The 17,773-nt window shown below is 42.0% G+C and overlaps 2 protein-coding genes across 3 annotated transcripts in view; one reads left to right on the top strand and one right to left on the bottom strand.

Annotated features, from left to right (window-relative positions):
* The window catches only part of PPP3CB (protein phosphatase 3 catalytic subunit beta), a 121,883-nt gene extending 105,150 nt beyond the window's left edge, over positions 1-16,733 (top strand). For both annotated transcript variants that reach the window (XM_050960197.1, XM_050960186.1), the window contains one exon: positions 16,375-16,733. The gene's annotated coding sequence lies outside the window, so the exon portion shown is untranslated. The remainder of the gene's footprint in view (positions 1-16,374) is intronic.
* Positions 1-17,773, bottom strand: part of ANXA7 (annexin A7) — a 49,854-nt gene that overhangs the window by 23,462 nt on the left and 8,619 nt on the right. Inside the window, exons 2-5 of the mRNA XM_050960221.1 lie at positions 8,540-8,594; positions 3,962-4,160; positions 1,556-1,663; positions 66-109 (exon numbers count right to left, since the gene is read on the bottom strand). Of these exons, the coding sequence (XP_050816178.1) occupies positions 66-109; positions 1,556-1,663; positions 3,962-4,160; positions 8,540-8,593 (405 nt within the window). The 5' untranslated portion in view covers position 8,594. The remainder of the gene's footprint in view (positions 1-65; positions 110-1,555; positions 1,664-3,961; positions 4,161-8,539; positions 8,595-17,773) is intronic.

Here is a 17,773-nt window from a genome sequence, read left to right as displayed (position 1 = left end):
TCATTTTCCCCATTAAAACTGCAATGTAGTGCTCAGTTTTATTATGAAAGTAGTATAATACATACCTGACTAGGCATTGGGGAAGGTACTTGTCCACCAGGGTATCCCACTTAAAAGGAAAATTTTAAAACAAAGCAAAAGAAAAAGGTACAGAGTTAATATTGTACAATGTATCATCTTATTTCATAATGCATCATATTACACATCACCTTTGCATACATAATCTCTGTTTTCACGCACCAAGTTGCCTATGATACTCAGCAAACTGCAGGTCTTGTGGAAACCATGGGAATGACTAGCAATAGCCAATAAGCCACAGGAGTGGCTCAAATACACACACTGGTAAGAAAGCATTAAGAGTGCTAAGTAATTTTACTAGTGCTGTAGGAGCTAGTGAAATCTCTCCCTTCTAACCCCTGCTCCCTATGATAAAAGCCAGGAAACCCAGAGCTAAGGAACAACCTGTGTCCTAAAGGAGCTCAGCAGTTCAGTATTAAAGATATTCTAATTACTACAGCTGACTACAGTGAAGAGTAAATCACTTACAAATGTCTTAATTATAAAGAGTGACACACTGACAATTGTTAAAGCAAAATACAACTGAAGTAATCTGGTTTTCCATTAGAAAGCACTGGAACATATGTATTTTATTCTTCATATGTAGACAGGTGTACGTACTTGTGTTATGTTAATAGTGGCTTAAACACTGTTAAAGTTAGTGAAACAATCTGAAAAGAACTAAGATGGCCATTGTAGCTGTCCCCATTCTGTCTCTTCTAAGTGCTACTTTTAAGCGCAGAGGGACAGCTCAGTGGTTTGAGCATTGGCCTGCTAAACCCAGGACTGTGAGTTCAATCCTTGAGGAGGCCATTTAGGGATCTGGGGCAAAAATCTGTTTGGGGATTGGTCCTGCTTTGAGCAAGGGGTTGGACTATATGACCTCCTGAGGTCCCTTTCGACCCTGATATTCTATGATAGTTGCTTAGCTGGCAACTGAAAATCCTTAAAATGTCCTTGATACACATCATTTGCATTCACTGGGTTGCCTTTAGCACCTGCCTACCCTCCTTTAAAACTTCCCCCTACTCCTAAGTGCTTAGTTCAGTGTGGGCATAGAGATTTACTCTTACTGTTGAGCACTGTACATATTTCTCAGGGCTATGCAGAAGCCTCTCCATACAGGCACTGATCACTAGTGCACTCTGGTTTTCCCAGTTCATCAATGGCCTTCAGGATCAAGCAGCAACAGCATCCCAAACACTATATGAAAATAAACAGCAACAGGAAGTGTGCCTTTTCTGATATATGTAGTATTTATTTAGATTTGAGTTCTCCTGTCAATCCGTCATTGGTCTTAGAAATCATCAGGAGTTGTCTGTCCTTCAAAAGAACATACATAGCATCCAACTGCAATAGCTAGGAACAACAGAGGAAGCTGAGGGCATAATTTCAGTTTCTTAACCTGAAATTCCTTGGTGCAACTCTTAAGTATATGACTTTTTTGGTACCTGACTAGGATGGCACACACAGGCACATGCACACTTCAATTACCTACCTGGTATTTGTGCTGGTCCACCTCCCACATAGCTTTGAGATGAAGGTTGAGGATAACCACCAAAGCTAGATCCATTAGGGGGGACACCAAATCCAGGACCTGTAGGAGCTAGAGGGGAAAAAAGGAGTAAAAAAATAGAGGTTTTTTGGTAATTTAAATTTTAGTTGATTTATAATAAAAACAGAGTAGGATGTTGTGTAATGCAACTGTAACTAAAAATCTTTGGACACAGACAACAATATCCTAGTAATTTATACAAAGATTTGAAAAGCTACCACCATGCCTCATGAGTTCAGACACCAGATTGGAATAAAAGTGGTAACATTTCTGATTTACCTTCATCTCCTTCAGAAATAAGTCTGTGTAGCTTTCGGGTTGGATTTATTTAGGTGAAGTATATTGAGAAACCCAATGGTTTTTTCCTTTGGAATAATGTTAGACTTGGGAAAACAAATGTATGTTTACTTCATAAAGCTTGCGGTTTGACCTTTGGGAATTGTCAGACAAAAGCAATAACACTAGTTTGTGGGTGCAGGGGAAAAGGTTTTTCCTGAGAATTCTGTTTGGTTATTCAAAAACTGATGTGTCAGAGTTTGGCTCTGGAGAAAGGCAGAGCAGGAAACAAGAAATAATAAATGTACACCTAGCACATGTGGTCTGGGTAAACAATGCAAATTGACAGCTAGTGCAGATGAGAATTATTATTTTTTAAATGGGGATGAGGTAGAAAAGGAGCATGAACAACATACATTCAGTGTTTAGAGCCTTGCCATCAAATATAACAAAACTTCTGAATCCACAGCAATAATCCTAAAGCCCTTTCCCTAATGAAATGTATAATATTAGAATACATTTTTTTCACACATCTATATAGTCTCTTTGATTAGAGCTGTGACAAAGTTCCTCCTCTACCTTGGTGGGTCCTGCGCTTATTAGCAGATTTGCTCACCTCAGTGATCTTCCCCACAGTCTGAATCAGCTACTCCTGTGTCTGATCAGGAGTTGGGAGGCTAGGGGGGAACCTGGGCCCGCCCTCTACTCCGGGTTCCAGCCCAGGGCCCTGTGGATTGCAGCTGTCTATAGTGCCTCTTGTAACAGCTACAACTTCCTAGGCTACTTCCCCATGGCCTCCTCCAAACACCTTCTTTATCCTCACCACAGAACCTTCCTCCTGGTGTCTGATAACACTTGTACTCCTTAGTCCTCCAGCAGCACACCCTCTCCCTCTCAGCTCCTTGTGCCTCTTGCTCCCAGCTCCTCACACGCACTTCCTCTCCTCTGGCTGCTTCCCACCTGACTGCAGTGAGCTCCTTTTTAAACCCAGGTGCCCTGATTAGCATGCTTTGATTGGCTGCAGGTGTTCTAATCAGCCTGTCTGCCTTAACTGATTCTAGCAGGTTCCTGATTACTCTAGTGCAGCCCCTGCTCTGGTCACTCAGGGAACAGAAAACTACTCATTCAGTGACCAGTATATTTGCCCTTTACCAGACTCCTGTATCCCACTGGTCTGGGTCTATCACAGAGCATAAAGCATTTGATAGCTATTAATTAAATAAGACTCAATAGCATAATTACTTACCCATTATCTGAAACGGAGGCACAAAAAGATTAAGCAATTTGACCATGGTCACACAGCATGTCAGTGGCATAACTGGAAATATGCCTCCTGCCTCTTCACCAAATGCTGGAGCCACCATATAGGCTGCATTTCAGAGTCGGGAGCCAATTCCAAGGACAGACCACCAGAACCGACAGCTGAAAGACCTTCATGTGCTTTCAGAATTTTGGGTTTCTATCATACCTGGTTTCTATCAGGAACTCGTTTAAATTAATTTTCTGATTTTTCCCCTTCCAAGGTTCTCACCTCACCATGCTCTCTAATAGCTGCTCTTTGGCTCCCTCCACAGCTCTCCTCTGCCTTTTCTCTTTGAGCACAAACACTCACTCTCTCCCTCTCCCCCTCCTCCCACCTACCCTCCCTATTCTCCTGTTCTCACCAAGTTCCACCTCTGCCCTGCTGCCAACAAAACCCAGCTTGCTGATCGCGACTGGACTGGTGACAAACTCTGCCTATTCCTCTTCTTTCCTCTTCTTCATCCCTTCCTCTAACCTCAATTAAAAACAAACCAAACCTACTCATTTGTTTGTATTCCTATCCCCTACCCTTTTGGATCATTAGATTGTAAACCCTTCAGGACACTGGTTACTTCTTTCCACATCTGTATAATGCCCAGCACCTTGGTGCTATTGTAATATTAATATTGCGTACTCCACAGAACCGAGCCGAGTGCCAGTCTCCTGCAATAACCACTAGACAAAACTTCTTTTATTTTTTGTATTTTCTGAACCAAATACAGGGACTGATTATGATGGAAATAACCTGTGAACAGGGTTCTTGAATATTACCTCCGGGATAAGATGGCATCCCCCCAGGTTGGGGAGCTCCAGGGTAGCTTCCAGGTGCAGGGTATCCTGCAGCTCCTGGGAACCCACCACTCGGTGGCGCTGCAGGATATGCACCACCTCCCACAGGAGGGAAGCCTCCAGGAACAGATGGATAGGGATATTGACCAGCAGGTGGATAAACAGACTCTTGTCCTGTAGGCTGAAAACAGAAAATGGAGAAAATACTTGTGTATCTGCTAGAGACAGACAAGGGAATAAACACTCTCTCTCTCTCTCTCTAGCTACCAAAGTATGCACAACTTAATTAACAATAAAGTCTGACTTAACAAAGAAGAGAAATTCAAAAATCTGCATAGATGAATTTGCTTTAACTCTTGTTACTGGATTAAAAAAAAAAAAGAAACAGTACTGTTCTGGACACATCAAAATGTATTTGCCTTGTCAAGTGTGAGCCTGATCTTTAACACACTAACAGCAAGACCAGCAGTAAATGAAATACAGGTCTTGAAACAAGCACATTCAAAATTGACTAGGGTCTCTCAGGGAAGTTCCTATGGGTTAATAGCCATACATGAGATGAGATCTCAGAAATATGCAATCCAAGAGTTACTGAAACTATATAAACCAAACTGGTTCATTGTAAATCAGTTCTGGACAGGTGCCACTCCCAAACACAGCCCACACATTATGCACAGTTCATACTCACCACTTCCTGGGATTCGGTTTTATTAACAGAAATTAACAATACAACAAAATTCTATTCAAACCTTCTCAGGCTTGGCTGCTCCCAAGATTCCTACCTCTGGACGGCTCAGCTCACACATTAGATTCTTCCTGCCCAGAAAGCCACTCCCACCTCCCTTATATTTACTTCAGAGAGTCAGCAAAATACACTTAAGCCTTTCCCAGCAGAAGCAAAACCTGTTAGCAAAGTGGGGTATTTAGGAAAACACTGTCAGTATGACTTCATGACTTCAAGGCCTGTTGAAACAACACAGAGGCCACACACCTCACCTTGAAGTAATTGTAATGTAAATTTCTAGCTGACAAACCTAACACTAACAGTGCAACTAATTTTAGGCAAAATAGCAATCATTTCACATTTTAAAATATTTTAATCCTAGCAAAGCAATAAATCCACAATGAATAAGCTGCAATATTTCAGTACAAACTCAAATTAAGATCTTCCAATTATTCATGTAATGAAATCAAGTGTGTTTCTGGGACTGAACTTTAGCATTTCAGAATCCAGTGCAGCACTTTTGCTCATGAAAATAGAGGTTTGTAACAGACAAGGCTGATAAAGCCCTTAACTATAGCTGCACAAAGGGTGCCACCAGAATTGTTAGGACACATTCTGAAGATATTAGCAGATCACTGTACATAAACGATAAATACAGCTGTGTTGTATGCACAGTATTTGAGTTTGCTGCATATGAATTATTTTTATCACGTCACAGTTCTCAAACTAGCTTAAATTTTCCAGTGCAGCTCATCTATCCACAGGCTTCTAGATTTGTTTTTGATCCTCTTCTGCTGGATTTAAGTTTGTTTTGAAGCTTTTCAGAAATGAAGACCATATAACATTCAAGGCTGCACTGTTAATCTCTATTTCCTAGGCTGTCATGAGCTATGTTTTGAAGAACGGCGACAAGACTTTTGAAATCAGTGGAATGATTAATGATACCTGAATTCAAAATTTATCTGAAAATCTTTATTGATCAAAATACATTTTACAAATGAAGTGTTTTCACAATCTAAATTTGACATACAGTATGCACTTGTAGAGTACATGTGATGGGTCTAGCAATAATGCTAGGTAAAAAGTCTTCAGTAAAGTTGGGAATGCTACTGCAAACATTCTCTTACTCTCTTCCTTTTTTGTTACTGATGTCCAACTCCTTATATGCCATATATAAGTCATCAGGAATTTCCAATTTAATATTATTTTAAAGGGACAAATCCATTTTTAAAAAAATCACACTTCTGTCTGAAAACTTTTTGCATTATAATATAATAAACTGTTATAGTAAATGCCTAACATTACTATAACTGAAAGAATAGAGAAAAGGTATTTCGCTTCTTTCAGATGTGTTTTATTTGTCCATCTTGACAGCACTTTGGATATAGTCAGTTTCACGGTTTCCCCTGTTTGTATTAATCTTTCACACAGAAAGTGGGTAAAGAAAACACATTTAAAAAAAATAATATATGTGATTGACAAGACAAGGCAGAAAGCTTAATGACAGGTATAGTATCTGAAAATACTTTTAACTCATTTTTTGAATTTGACCAGATTTCAAACTGTGTACTTTTAAAGTACCAACATAACTTTTCATACTATGAATGTTTACCAACAATAAACCCTCAGTTAGAGATTTTTCCTTAAAAAAAGCAGGGTCTGGTTTTCAGATGTCCTGCACAATTTCAACTTCAGTTAGAATTGCTGGTGCTCAGCACCTCTGGGAAAAAAAATTTGGTTCTGTTTGTTAAATGGAGATTTGATCTAACAGCATTCAGCTACTCTTCCACTTCTTAACTCGAGACAGAGGCTGCTGGTAGTATTAATGGCTGGGCTCAGAGGGAGAGGATGCGGGTATCTGAGCTGGGGGGCCCCACAGCTGGGCTCAGCGGGAAGAAGGTGTGGGTATCTGGGCTACAGCTGAGCTGTGGGAGCGAGGGGGGTTGGGTGTGTTGGCTGGGGGGGAGCAGTTTTGCGTGTCTGGCCCCCTAGCTGGGCTCTGGGGAGAGGAGAATGGTGCGGAGAAACAGGAACTGGGTTGTCATTGGGGTTTCTTTAACGCTCTACTCCTGGGGGAGTTTGTGTGTGTGTATGTCTGTATTGCTGATAGATATTTTGAAATAAATTACCAAAATAATTGAAACTGGTGTGATTATGTAGTATTATTTTGACAAATAAAATTTGCTGAATTTTAAAATATTGTGGGCAGAATTTTTAATTTTTTGGTGCAGAATGCCCCCAAGAGTATTCAGTGGAATCTTAGATCATCCACTCATGAGTTGCAAAGGGAATGAAGTCCCACAGCCAAACGGCCAAAAGACAAGACAAATTAGCCAAACTGCTGCGTATTCTCAGCAAAAGACAAGTCCTCATGGTGTATGAGCAAGAAGCTAGATTTTCAAATATGTTCATTACCCACAGCTCTCACTGAAATTAATGAGAGCTGCAGTTTGCTCAGCACCTCTGAAAAATCAGGCCACAGACCTACAGGGTATTACAGCTGAACCTGAACCACAACCAGATGTGTGAACTCCAGCAAAGACTGATCTAGATTCAAATATCATCTGTATAATAGGCTGAAGCAAAACCCCACATCAGAAGATCCTTGAACTCTATATATATATGGGGAGTGAGTCACAAAGTTTGGATTCAAATGTAGAGCCAAACTACTGAATAAATACTGCTCTCATGACAAGAGGCACAAGACTATCCAGGAAAACAAAGAAAAATCAAGAGAACTGACAAGTTACAAAAAACAAAACAAAAAGAATCACCAAAACTGAGCCAAGCTTCTCACAGCCTAGCATATAACAAAAGAACTGTCTCTTTGGAGACCAGGAAATGCCCTGAATGCACATTACAGGAACATGCTTTGTTACCTCAATGGACAGGAAAGAATTCTTTACTGCATTAGATTATCTGCACTCGAGCTCATGAACATCTTGAGGGATGATGCTAGAAACTGTAAATCTAAAAATAATATCCTGCATGAAAGTAATGACTATGGGCATGGCTATACTTGCAGATGTAGAGCACAGAGTTAAACCAGCCTTTGGAAACCACAGCAGGGAAAACGCTGCTGTGTGTTTACACTGTCAGCTGCAAGTGCACTAGCGTGGCCACATTAGCAGCTCTTGCAACGCCACAAAGAGCAGTGCATTGTGGTAGCTATCCCGGTGTGCAAGTGGCTGCAACATGCTTTTCAAATGGGGGAGTGGGGTGTGACAGGGAGTGTATTGTGTGTATGTGGGGGGAGAAAGTGTGTTTTGGGGGGCAGTGTGTCAGCATGCTGCCTTGTAAGTTCAGACAGCAGCAGACCCCCCTTCCTCCCGCCTCTCTTTCACACACACTCACAACAGCAGCATTCCACAGTAACGGCTTGCTTTGTCCTGGAGCAGATAAGAATGCTGGCTGTCAGAAACGGAGCTTTGAAAGGGATATCTGCACGCCTGCAGCTGAGTTCACACAATGACAAGAGTGGCCACTTGACTTCAAGGGATTATGGGACGTTTCCGGAGGCCAGTCACAGCGCAGTAATGCAACACGTTGTCCCACACTGACGCCTGGGTGTTTCAGCCAGGGTGCAGCAAGCTTTATGCTTCTCGTGGAAGTGGATTATCAGGAGCGCTCCAGCTGCAGAGTCCAGGCGCTCTAAATGCCTTGCCAGTGTGGACACCTCAGGAGTTAGAGCACATTAAAACAGCCCCAGGGGCCCTAACTTGCAAGTGTAGCCAAGCCCTAATATTCCCTCAGCACATGGCATGACAGAGGAGAAAGTCACAAGAGTGTGGCCTATACTGCAAGTACAAGGCATTTAAAAAACAGGACATACTTACAGGATATCCAGGGAAAGCAGGATAGCCTGAAGGAGGATAGCCTGGGTATGACATTCTGAAAAAAAAAGAAAACAAAAAAAACCAACATTTTCAGTGACAAGCTTTTGGATTTAAAGTACAGTGGCGTGAATTAGTTGTTTGTGTGCTGAGTACCCATTATCTTGCTTAGGTGCGGAGGTCCGCACACAGCATACTGATATGTATGAATTTTACTTGTCAGCTACTTTTATTTTTTTTTAAACTTTTCATTTCAGAACTTTTCAGACATGTGAAACTAATGAGGCACTTATAAAGGGAAAACCACATATCAATCATGCCACTCAGTGCCAGTTTTGTTTCATTCTGTAAGGGTCTGGTCCGGTGAGAGGCTGAGTACCCCCATTTCTCATTGCACTTAACTCCTATTGAAGTTAAGGGCATTCCGCACCTTCCAAGATCAAGAGCATCCTATTTTATTTATGGAAATTAAAAATGGTTTATGAGGCTATCATTTTCATAACAAATAAAAACAAGTTTCAATATAATCTTCTAGCACAGAAATAAGCATCTATTTCACACACTGCACTCAGCGAGCAAAAATAACGGAGATCACGTAGCAGGATTCCATTTTTTAAAACCCACAGCATCACTATTTTGCATTGTTTCTCACTAATGATAAATCTTTACTGCTGCAACTGAAAGGGCAACAGGGAAGGCTCCATATCAAAACAGAAGAGATTGATTCCTTAAACCCAAGACGATAAAATATGTTTTTGGTTTAAAAAAATAGTCAGGATAGTTACCTAAACCTGCCAGCAAATCAGAGTTATTAACTGTATGTTTATTCAGATCTCCTGTGTGGTATTATTTCAATGTTCATTAACCGCCTCTCAGCTAGCTGCAATCTGTAAAAAATTTGCAAAACCTTATCCTCACCAGATTTCCACTGAAGTAAACATGGCCATTTGTAAGAAATATCATGGCCTTTAAAACTTCTACTATGATGAACATCACAAAATTACACTGCTGTCTTGAGCCATTAACAAACCAACCAAAACAGGTAAGTGCTGCATGAAAAAAGTTTTCAAAAATCTAAGTTTCAACCTGAAAGCAAATATTTACTAATGAGTAGAAAACACTGAAAATGGAGGTTTATAGCAAATGTTTCCAGAGTCATTATTACAATGCAAATAACTACCCAGAAGTCAGGCAAAAACTGAATACGTAGGTTTTATGAAGGTGGGGTGAATTTCACCCCTACATTCTCAATATAGAATATTCTACAGTCTACAGAATTCTCTAATAGAATATTAAGAAAATAAGAACATACGAACGGCCATACTGGGTCAGACCAAAGTGTCTAGCCCAGTGTCCTATCTTCCAACAGTGGCCAATGCCAGGTGTCCCAGAGGGAATGAACAGAACAGTTAAACATCAAGTGATCCACCCCGTCGCCCATTCTTAGCTTCTGGCAAACTGAGGCTAGGGACATCATCACTATTCATCCTGGCTAATAGCCATTGATGGACCTATCCTTCATGAACTTATCTAGTTCTTTTTTGAACACTGTTATAGTCTTGGCCTTCACAATATCCTCTGGCAAGGAGTTCCACAGGTTCACTGTGCATTGTGTGAAAAAATATTTCCTTTTGTTTGTTTTAAACCTGCTGCCTATTAATTTCATTTGTTGACCCCTAGTTCTTGTCTTATGAGAAGTAGTAAATAACACTTTATTTACTCTCTCCATACCAGTCATGATTTTATAGACCTCTATCATATCCTCTTTAGTCATCTCCTTTCCAAGCTGAAGCGTCCCAGTCTTATTACTTTCTCTTCATACAGAAGCCATTCCATATCCCTAATCATTTTTGTTGCCTTTTTCTGAACATTTTCCTAGTCCAATATATCTTTTTTGAGATGGGGGCAACCACATCTGCACACAACATTCAAGATGCGAGTGTACCACGGATTTCTACAGAAGCAGTATATTATTTCTGTCTTATTATCCATCCCTTTCCTAATGGTTCCCAACATTCTGTTCACTTTTTTGACTGATGCTGCACATTGAGTTGATGTTTTCAACTCCAAGATCTCTTTCTTGAGTGGTAATGGCTAATTTAGATCCCATCATTTTATATATGTAGTTGGGATTATGTTTTCCAATGTGCATTTCTTTGCATTTATCAACACTGAATTTCATTTGCCATTTTGTTGCCCAGTCACCTCAGAAAGCCCCATCCATATGCCACATTGGCTGTCATCTTTTGATTCTCTTCCCACTCAGCACTCATCTCCTCCACTATTTTCTCCTTAGTTCCCTTCCAAAAAAATAATTCCCTTCTTTAATTATAAATGGTATCCGCACTAGGGAATAAGATTGATAGGAGTGGGACACAATCAGCCAACCTGTTTCGGGGCAGTTAGATAGGGAGTTCTAAGGATAGCTCCAATCAAAGTAGAGGGATATTCATAAACCCAAGTTACTGAAAGACCATCCGACCACTCCAACTGTACAGTTTTTAGCAAAATGGTGTTCTCATTCGCTCACGCACAGTGGAGGAAATTGCATAAGTTAGAAAAAAGTGCTGTTATGGTCAATAACTGCCCAGCATTCCTAATTATTCACTGGCCAAGACAACTTACTTCTGGGGAAATTCTGCACCACTGCACACATGCAGAATTCATATCTAGCACACAATTTTTTTCCCCTCACAGAAAATACATTCTGCCCACGAAGTGCTGCAATCTCACCTTTCACTCACCAGAGACCACTGTGGTGCCAGAATAGCCAGCAGCTGGCTGCATTCATCACAGTACCCTGATTGTGGAGCCAGGTTAGGACAGACAGAGTTGGGCACACGGGGCTGCTGAGGCGTCATAGACTGGGGTTCAGAAGTGCTAGTAAGGGGGACAGACTGGGGCATGAGATCAGGAGCTAGTGGGGTGACAGCACTGAGTCAGGGGTTGAATATGAGTGGGGATGTAGGGCCACTTGGGATTGGGGGAGGTGGGCTGCAGGGACACATGGGAACAAGGCAGATGGGCCAACTGAATGGGAGAGCCTTGGGGTCAGCCAGGGCCTGCATAGGGGATGCTCTCCAACTCCCTAACAATCCCTCCATCCCCCCAAAAAAAATACTTCTCCCACTCATATCCAACAACCCTCCAAGTTCACTCCCAGGATCCTTCCCTCTCCCTCAGCTCCTCCATTACCCTGACTCCCTCCAGTCTTTGCACTGCTTCTGAAGGCCGTGAGAAATACATTTCTGTATCGTAGTTTAAATGAATTACTCGAAGTTCTGTATTAATATGCCTAGTAAGGAATCTATTTGCCAAAACCAAAAATTCCTGAAACTCTTTTTTTGTCTGTATTGTTACAGACTTACTTGCTGACAGGTATTTTGAAATAAATTACCAAAATAATTGAAACTAGCATGATTATATTGTGTTATTTTGACAAATAAAATATGCAGAATTTTTATCTAAGAACAGCCATACTGGGTCTGACAGTGGTCAATGCCAGGTGTTTCAGAGGGAATGAGCAGAACGGGTAATCATCAAGTGATCCAGCCTCTGTCACCCATTTCCAGCTTCTGACAAACAACGGCTAGGGACACTTCAGAGCATGGTTTTGCATCCCTGCCCATCTTGGCTAATAGCCATTGGTGGACCTAGCCTTCATGAAATTGTCTATTTCTTATTTTACCAAAATTTTAAAATATTGTGCACAGAATTCCCCCAAGAGTAAAAACTCAATTTTAGCATAACATACCAGATAGTAAAACTTAATGTTTAACAGGAATCTTTCATTTTTACTGACCATCAACTACACAGAAAGTAGCAAGCATTTACAAAGTTAACTTTCTGATTTTTTGGTTTCTGCTTTAAATTCAAGTGCTAAAACAAGAACAGTATAGGATCACACGTACTCAGTCTCTCACTGGTATGTCATACTGTTAGCACTATGATGTGACAACTACAGAAGTAAAGCAACCTAATTAGTGTCTGTGCCAATGAGAAGCAACAGAAGGCTTTGGGAGATGTATCAAGCCGATCAAAGTAAATATGATAAATTAAGGGGAAGCATCCCTAATGCAGCATGCATGAGGTATTTTACATTTTCAGACTTGTGCTTTAATGTTTAACCACATACATTACAAATTACTACTTATTTCTACCAAAGAAACAGTGGATTTTTTTTCTCTCTTTTTCGCTGAATATAGTAAATTTAGTCTAATTTCAATTAAAAAGGAACTTATTGTGATATTATATGATTAAAGTATGACCACGCAGATCATTTTGCTACCACTGCTATACAATTGCAACAGTTTTGTACAAAGTATGTCATGTAAGGTGTCAAAGGAAAAGTTATGATTTTCTGAATAGGATTATCCTATTTGTATGCATATATCATTTTTTGTATCTGAAGATATGAATATTGACTACATACCTGTATTTCAAATGCGTTTTCTCCTGGGGTAACCCCCACAAGCTAGTTTACATCTAGTCTAGCCTGCACATCTTGAATGGTCTATTCAAGTTGATGGCCCATTAACAAACACAATGGGCCACAGAAGATGATTATCCCTGCATGGTGGGCCATCCCACGGGTGCCTTAGCCAAAATATGGGTAATGGCTCTTGCTATGATTCATCAAAGCATTCAAGGGCACGTGACTGGCTCATATGATCCTGGACTCCATGTTGTACCTGTACTTTTCCACAAACTAAGACTGAGAGCATCCTCTCCAGATGGGAGAAAGTATAAAAGACCCTGGAAGCATCTTTAGAAAGGCAAAGGCACAAAATGAGCTCAAACTAGCTATGGGAATAAAGGGAAACAAGAAGACTTTTTATCAATACATTAGAAGCAAGAGGAAGACCAAGGACAGGGTAGGCCCACTGCTCAGTGAGAAGGGAGAAACAGTAACAGGAAACTTGGAAATGGCAGAGATGCTTAATGACTTCTTTGTTTCAGTCTTCACTGAGAAGTCTGAAGGAATGTCTAACATAGTGAATGCTTATGGGAAGGGGGTAGGTTTAGAAGATAAATAAAAAAAGAGCAAGTTAAAAATCACTTAGAAAAGTTAGATGCCTGCAAGTCACCAGGGCCTGATGAAATGCATCCTAGAATACTCAAGGAGTTAATAGAGGAGGTATCTGAGCCTCTAGCTATTATCTTTGGAAAGTCATGGGAGACGGGAGAGATTCCAGAAGACTGGAAAAGGGCAAATATAGTGCCCATCTATAAAAAGGGAAATAAAAACAACCCAGGAAACTACAGACCAGTTAGTTTAACTTCTGTGCCAGGGAAGATAATGGAGCAAGTAATTAAATCATCTGCAAACACTTGGAAGGTGGTAAGGTGATAGGGAGTAGCCAGCATGGATTTGTAAAGAACAAATCGTGTCAAACCAATCTGATAGCTTTCTCTGATAGGATAACGAGCCTTGTGGATAAGGGAGAAGCGGTGGATGTGGTATACCTAGACTTTAGTAAGGCATTTGATATGGTCTCGCATGATATCCTTATCGATAAACTAAGCAAATACAATTTAGATGGGGCTACTAATAAGGTGGGTGCATAATTGGCTGGATAACCGTACTCAGAGAGTAGTTATAAATGGCTCCCAATCCTGCTGGAAAGGTATCACAAGTGGGGTTCCGCAGGGGTCTGTTTTGGGACCGGCTCTGTTCAATATCTTCATCAACGACTTAGATGTTGGCATAGAAAGTTGGCATAGAAAGTACGCTTATTAACTTTGCAGACGATACCAAATTGGGAGGGATTGCAACTGCTTTGGAGGACAGGGTCAAAATTCAAAATGATCTGGACAAATTGGAGAAATGGTCTGAGGTAAACAGGATGAAGTTCAATAAAGACAAATGCAAAGTGCTCCACTTAGGAAGGAACACTCAGTTTCACACATACAAAATGGGAAGAGATTGTCTAGGAAGGAGTATGGCAGAAAGAGATCTAGGGGTCATAGTGGACCACAAGCTAAAGATGAGTCAACAGTGTGATACTGTTGCAAAAAAAGCAAACGTGATTCTGGGATGCATTAACTGGTGTGCTGTAAACAAGACACGAGAAGTCATTCTTCCGCTCTACTCTGCGCTGGTTAGGCCTCAACTGGAGTATTGTGTCCAGTTCTGGGCACCGCATTTCAAGAAAGATGTGGAGAAATTGGAGAGGGTCCAGAGAAGAGCAACAAGAATGATTAAAGATCTTGAGAACATGACCTATGAAGGAAGGCTGAAAGAATTGGGTTTGTTTAGTTTGGAAAAGAGAAGACTGAGAGGGGACATGATAGCAGTTTTCAGGTATCTAAAAGGGTGTCATCAGGAGGAGGGAGAAAACTTGTTCACCTTAGCCTCTAATGATAGAACAAGAAGCAATGGGCTTAAACTGCAGCAAGGGAGATTTAGGTTGGACATTAGGAAAAAGTTCCTAACTGTCAGGGTAGTTAAACACTGTAATAAATTGCCTAGGGAGGTTGTGGAATCTCCATCTCTGGAGATATTTAAGAGTAGGTTAGATAAATGTTTATCAGGGATGGTCTAGACAGTATTTGGTCCTGCCATGAGGGCAGGGGACTGGACTCGATGATCTCTCGAGGTCCCTTCCAGTCCTAGAGTCTATGAATCTATGAATCTCCATTTTGCTTCTTTCCTGCTCTGACCTCTGGACTATGGACTTACCCTAAAAGGAGCATTACAATCAATGGATTCAGGACCTTCCAAATCTTTTGTAAATTACCAGAGACAATACAAGCCATCAGTTTATTCCATCTAGGGTTGCCAGAAACCTAGATGGAATACCAGAACAGTCGGTTGAAAAAGGACCCTGGTGGCTCCAATCAGCACTGCTGACCAGGCTGTTAAAAGTCTGGTTGGCGGCGCAACGGGGCTGGCAGGCTCCCTGCCTGGCTCCACGCAGCTCCCAGGAAGCAGCCAGCATGTCTGGCTCTTAGGCAGAGGGGCGGCCAGGGAGGAGTCTGCTGTAGACCACCAGACTAGGGGGATGAGGTGGACGAGGCTTTCTGCCAGCAACTAAAAGAAGTTACTAGACTGCAAGCCCTGATTCTCACTGGGGACGTCAATCACCCCGATATCTGCTGGGAGAGCAATACAGCGGTGCACAGACAATCCAGGAAGCTTTTGGAAAGCGCAGGGGACAATTTCCCGGTGCAAGTGCTGGAGGAACCAACTAGGGGCAGAGCTCTTCTTGACCTGCTGCTCACAAACAGGGAAGAATTAGTAGGGGAAGGAGGCAGTGACCATAAGATGGTTGAGTTCAGGATCCTGACACAAGGAAGAAAGGAGAGCAGCAGAATATGGACCCTGGACTTCAGAAAAGCAAACTCTGACTCCCTCAGGGAACTGATGGGCAGGATCCCCTCGGAGAATAACATGAGGGGGAAAGGAGTCCATGAGAGCTGGCTGTATTTTAAAGAATCCTTATTGAGGTTGCAGGAACAAACCATCCCAATGGGTAAAAAGAATAGTAAACATGGCAGGTGACCAGCTTGGCTTAACAGTGAAATCCTTGCTGATCTTAAACACAAAAAGGAAGCTTACGAGAAGTGGAAGATTGGACAAATGACATGGGAGGAATATAAAAATATTGCTCAGGCATGCAGGAGTGAAATCAGGAAGGTCAAAATCACACTTGGAGTTGCAGCTAGCAAGGGATGTTAAGAGTAACAAGAAGGGTTTCTTCAGGTATACTAGCCACAAGAAGAAAGTCAAGGAAAATGTGGGCCCCTTACTGAATGAGGGAGGCAACCTAGTGATAAAGGATATGGAAAAAGCTAACGTACTCAATGCTTTTTTTGCCTCTGTCTTCACGAACAAGATCAGCTCCAAGACTACTGCACTGGGCAGCACAGTATGAGGAGGTGGTGAGCAGCTCTCTGTGGAGAAAGAAGTGGTTCAGGAATATTTAGAAAAGCTGGATGAACACAAATCCATGGGGCCGGATGCGCTGCCGGATCTGGAGTACTTTGTCTGGTTTTGGGCCCCATGCTACAAGAAGGATGTGGAAAAACTGGAAAGTCCAGCAGAGGCCAACAAAAAATGATTAGGGGGCTGGAGCACATGACTTATGAGGAGAGGCTGAGGGAACTGTGATTGTTTAGTCTGCAGAAGAGAAGAATGAGGAGGGATTTGATAGCTGCTTTCAACTACCTGAAAGGGGGTTCCAAACAATATGGCTCTAGACTATTCTCAGTGGTATCAGATGACAGAACAAGGAGTAATGGTCTCAAGTTGCAGTGGGGGAGGTTTAGGTTGGATATTAGGAAAAACTTTTTCACTAAGAGGGTGGTGAAGCACTGGAATGGGTTACCTAGAGAGGTGACGGAATCTCCTTCCTTAGAGCTTTTTAAGGTCAGGCTTGACGAAGCCCTTGCTGGGATGATTTAGCTGGGGATTGGTCATACTTTGAGCAGGGGGTTGGACTAGATGACCTCCTGAGGTCCCTTCCAACTCTGATATTCTATGATCCGCGGAGCACTCTATCCACGTCTCCACCTAGGAGCTGGAGAAACATGTTGCCGCTTCCCGGGAGCTGCCTGAGGTCAGCATTGCCCAGACCCCACACCCCGAACCCGCTCCTGCAGCCTCACCACCTGCCCCAGCTCGGAACCCCCTCCTACACCCCAAACTCCTCATTCCCAGCCCCACACTCCCAGCCAGAGCCCTCACTCCCTCCTGCACCCCCTACTCCCTGCCCTATCCCAATGAAAATGAGCAAGTGAGTAAAGGTGAGGGAGAGCAAGCAATGGAGGGAGGGGGGATGGAATGAGCGGGGGCGGGGCCTTGGAGAAGAGGGAGGGCAGGGCAAGGCAAGGCAAGGGTGTTCGATTTTCTGCACTTAGAAAGTTGGCAACTCTAATTCCATCACTGCTACAAACCCATTCCAAGAACTTTGCAATTAGTGTACGTATTTGATTCCTTTGATCATTTTAACTCTCTCCTCTTTCTTTTCTCTTATAAATAAACCTTTAGATATTAGACACTAAAGGATTGGCAACAGCATGATTATTGGGTAAGATCTGAGTTATATATTGGCCTGGCTACATGTCTCATCTCTTGGGATTAGAAGAACCTTTTGTTTGATTAAATTGGTTTTAAATAGCCACTCATCATTAAGTCTAGTGTCTGGGTGGTGAAACAAGGGCTGGCAAACTGCATTTTTGACTTCTTGCTAACCAGTGTGGCGAGACAGAAGTTTACTTTTTTTACTGGAGTGG

Source organism: Gopherus flavomarginatus, chromosome 6 (assembly GCF_025201925.1).
Source record: "Gopherus flavomarginatus isolate rGopFla2 chromosome 6, rGopFla2.mat.asm, whole genome shotgun sequence".
Classification (NCBI taxonomy): Eukaryota; Metazoa; Chordata; order Testudines; family Testudinidae; genus Gopherus; species Gopherus flavomarginatus.
This window is presented reverse-complemented; position numbering and strand designations above follow the sequence as displayed.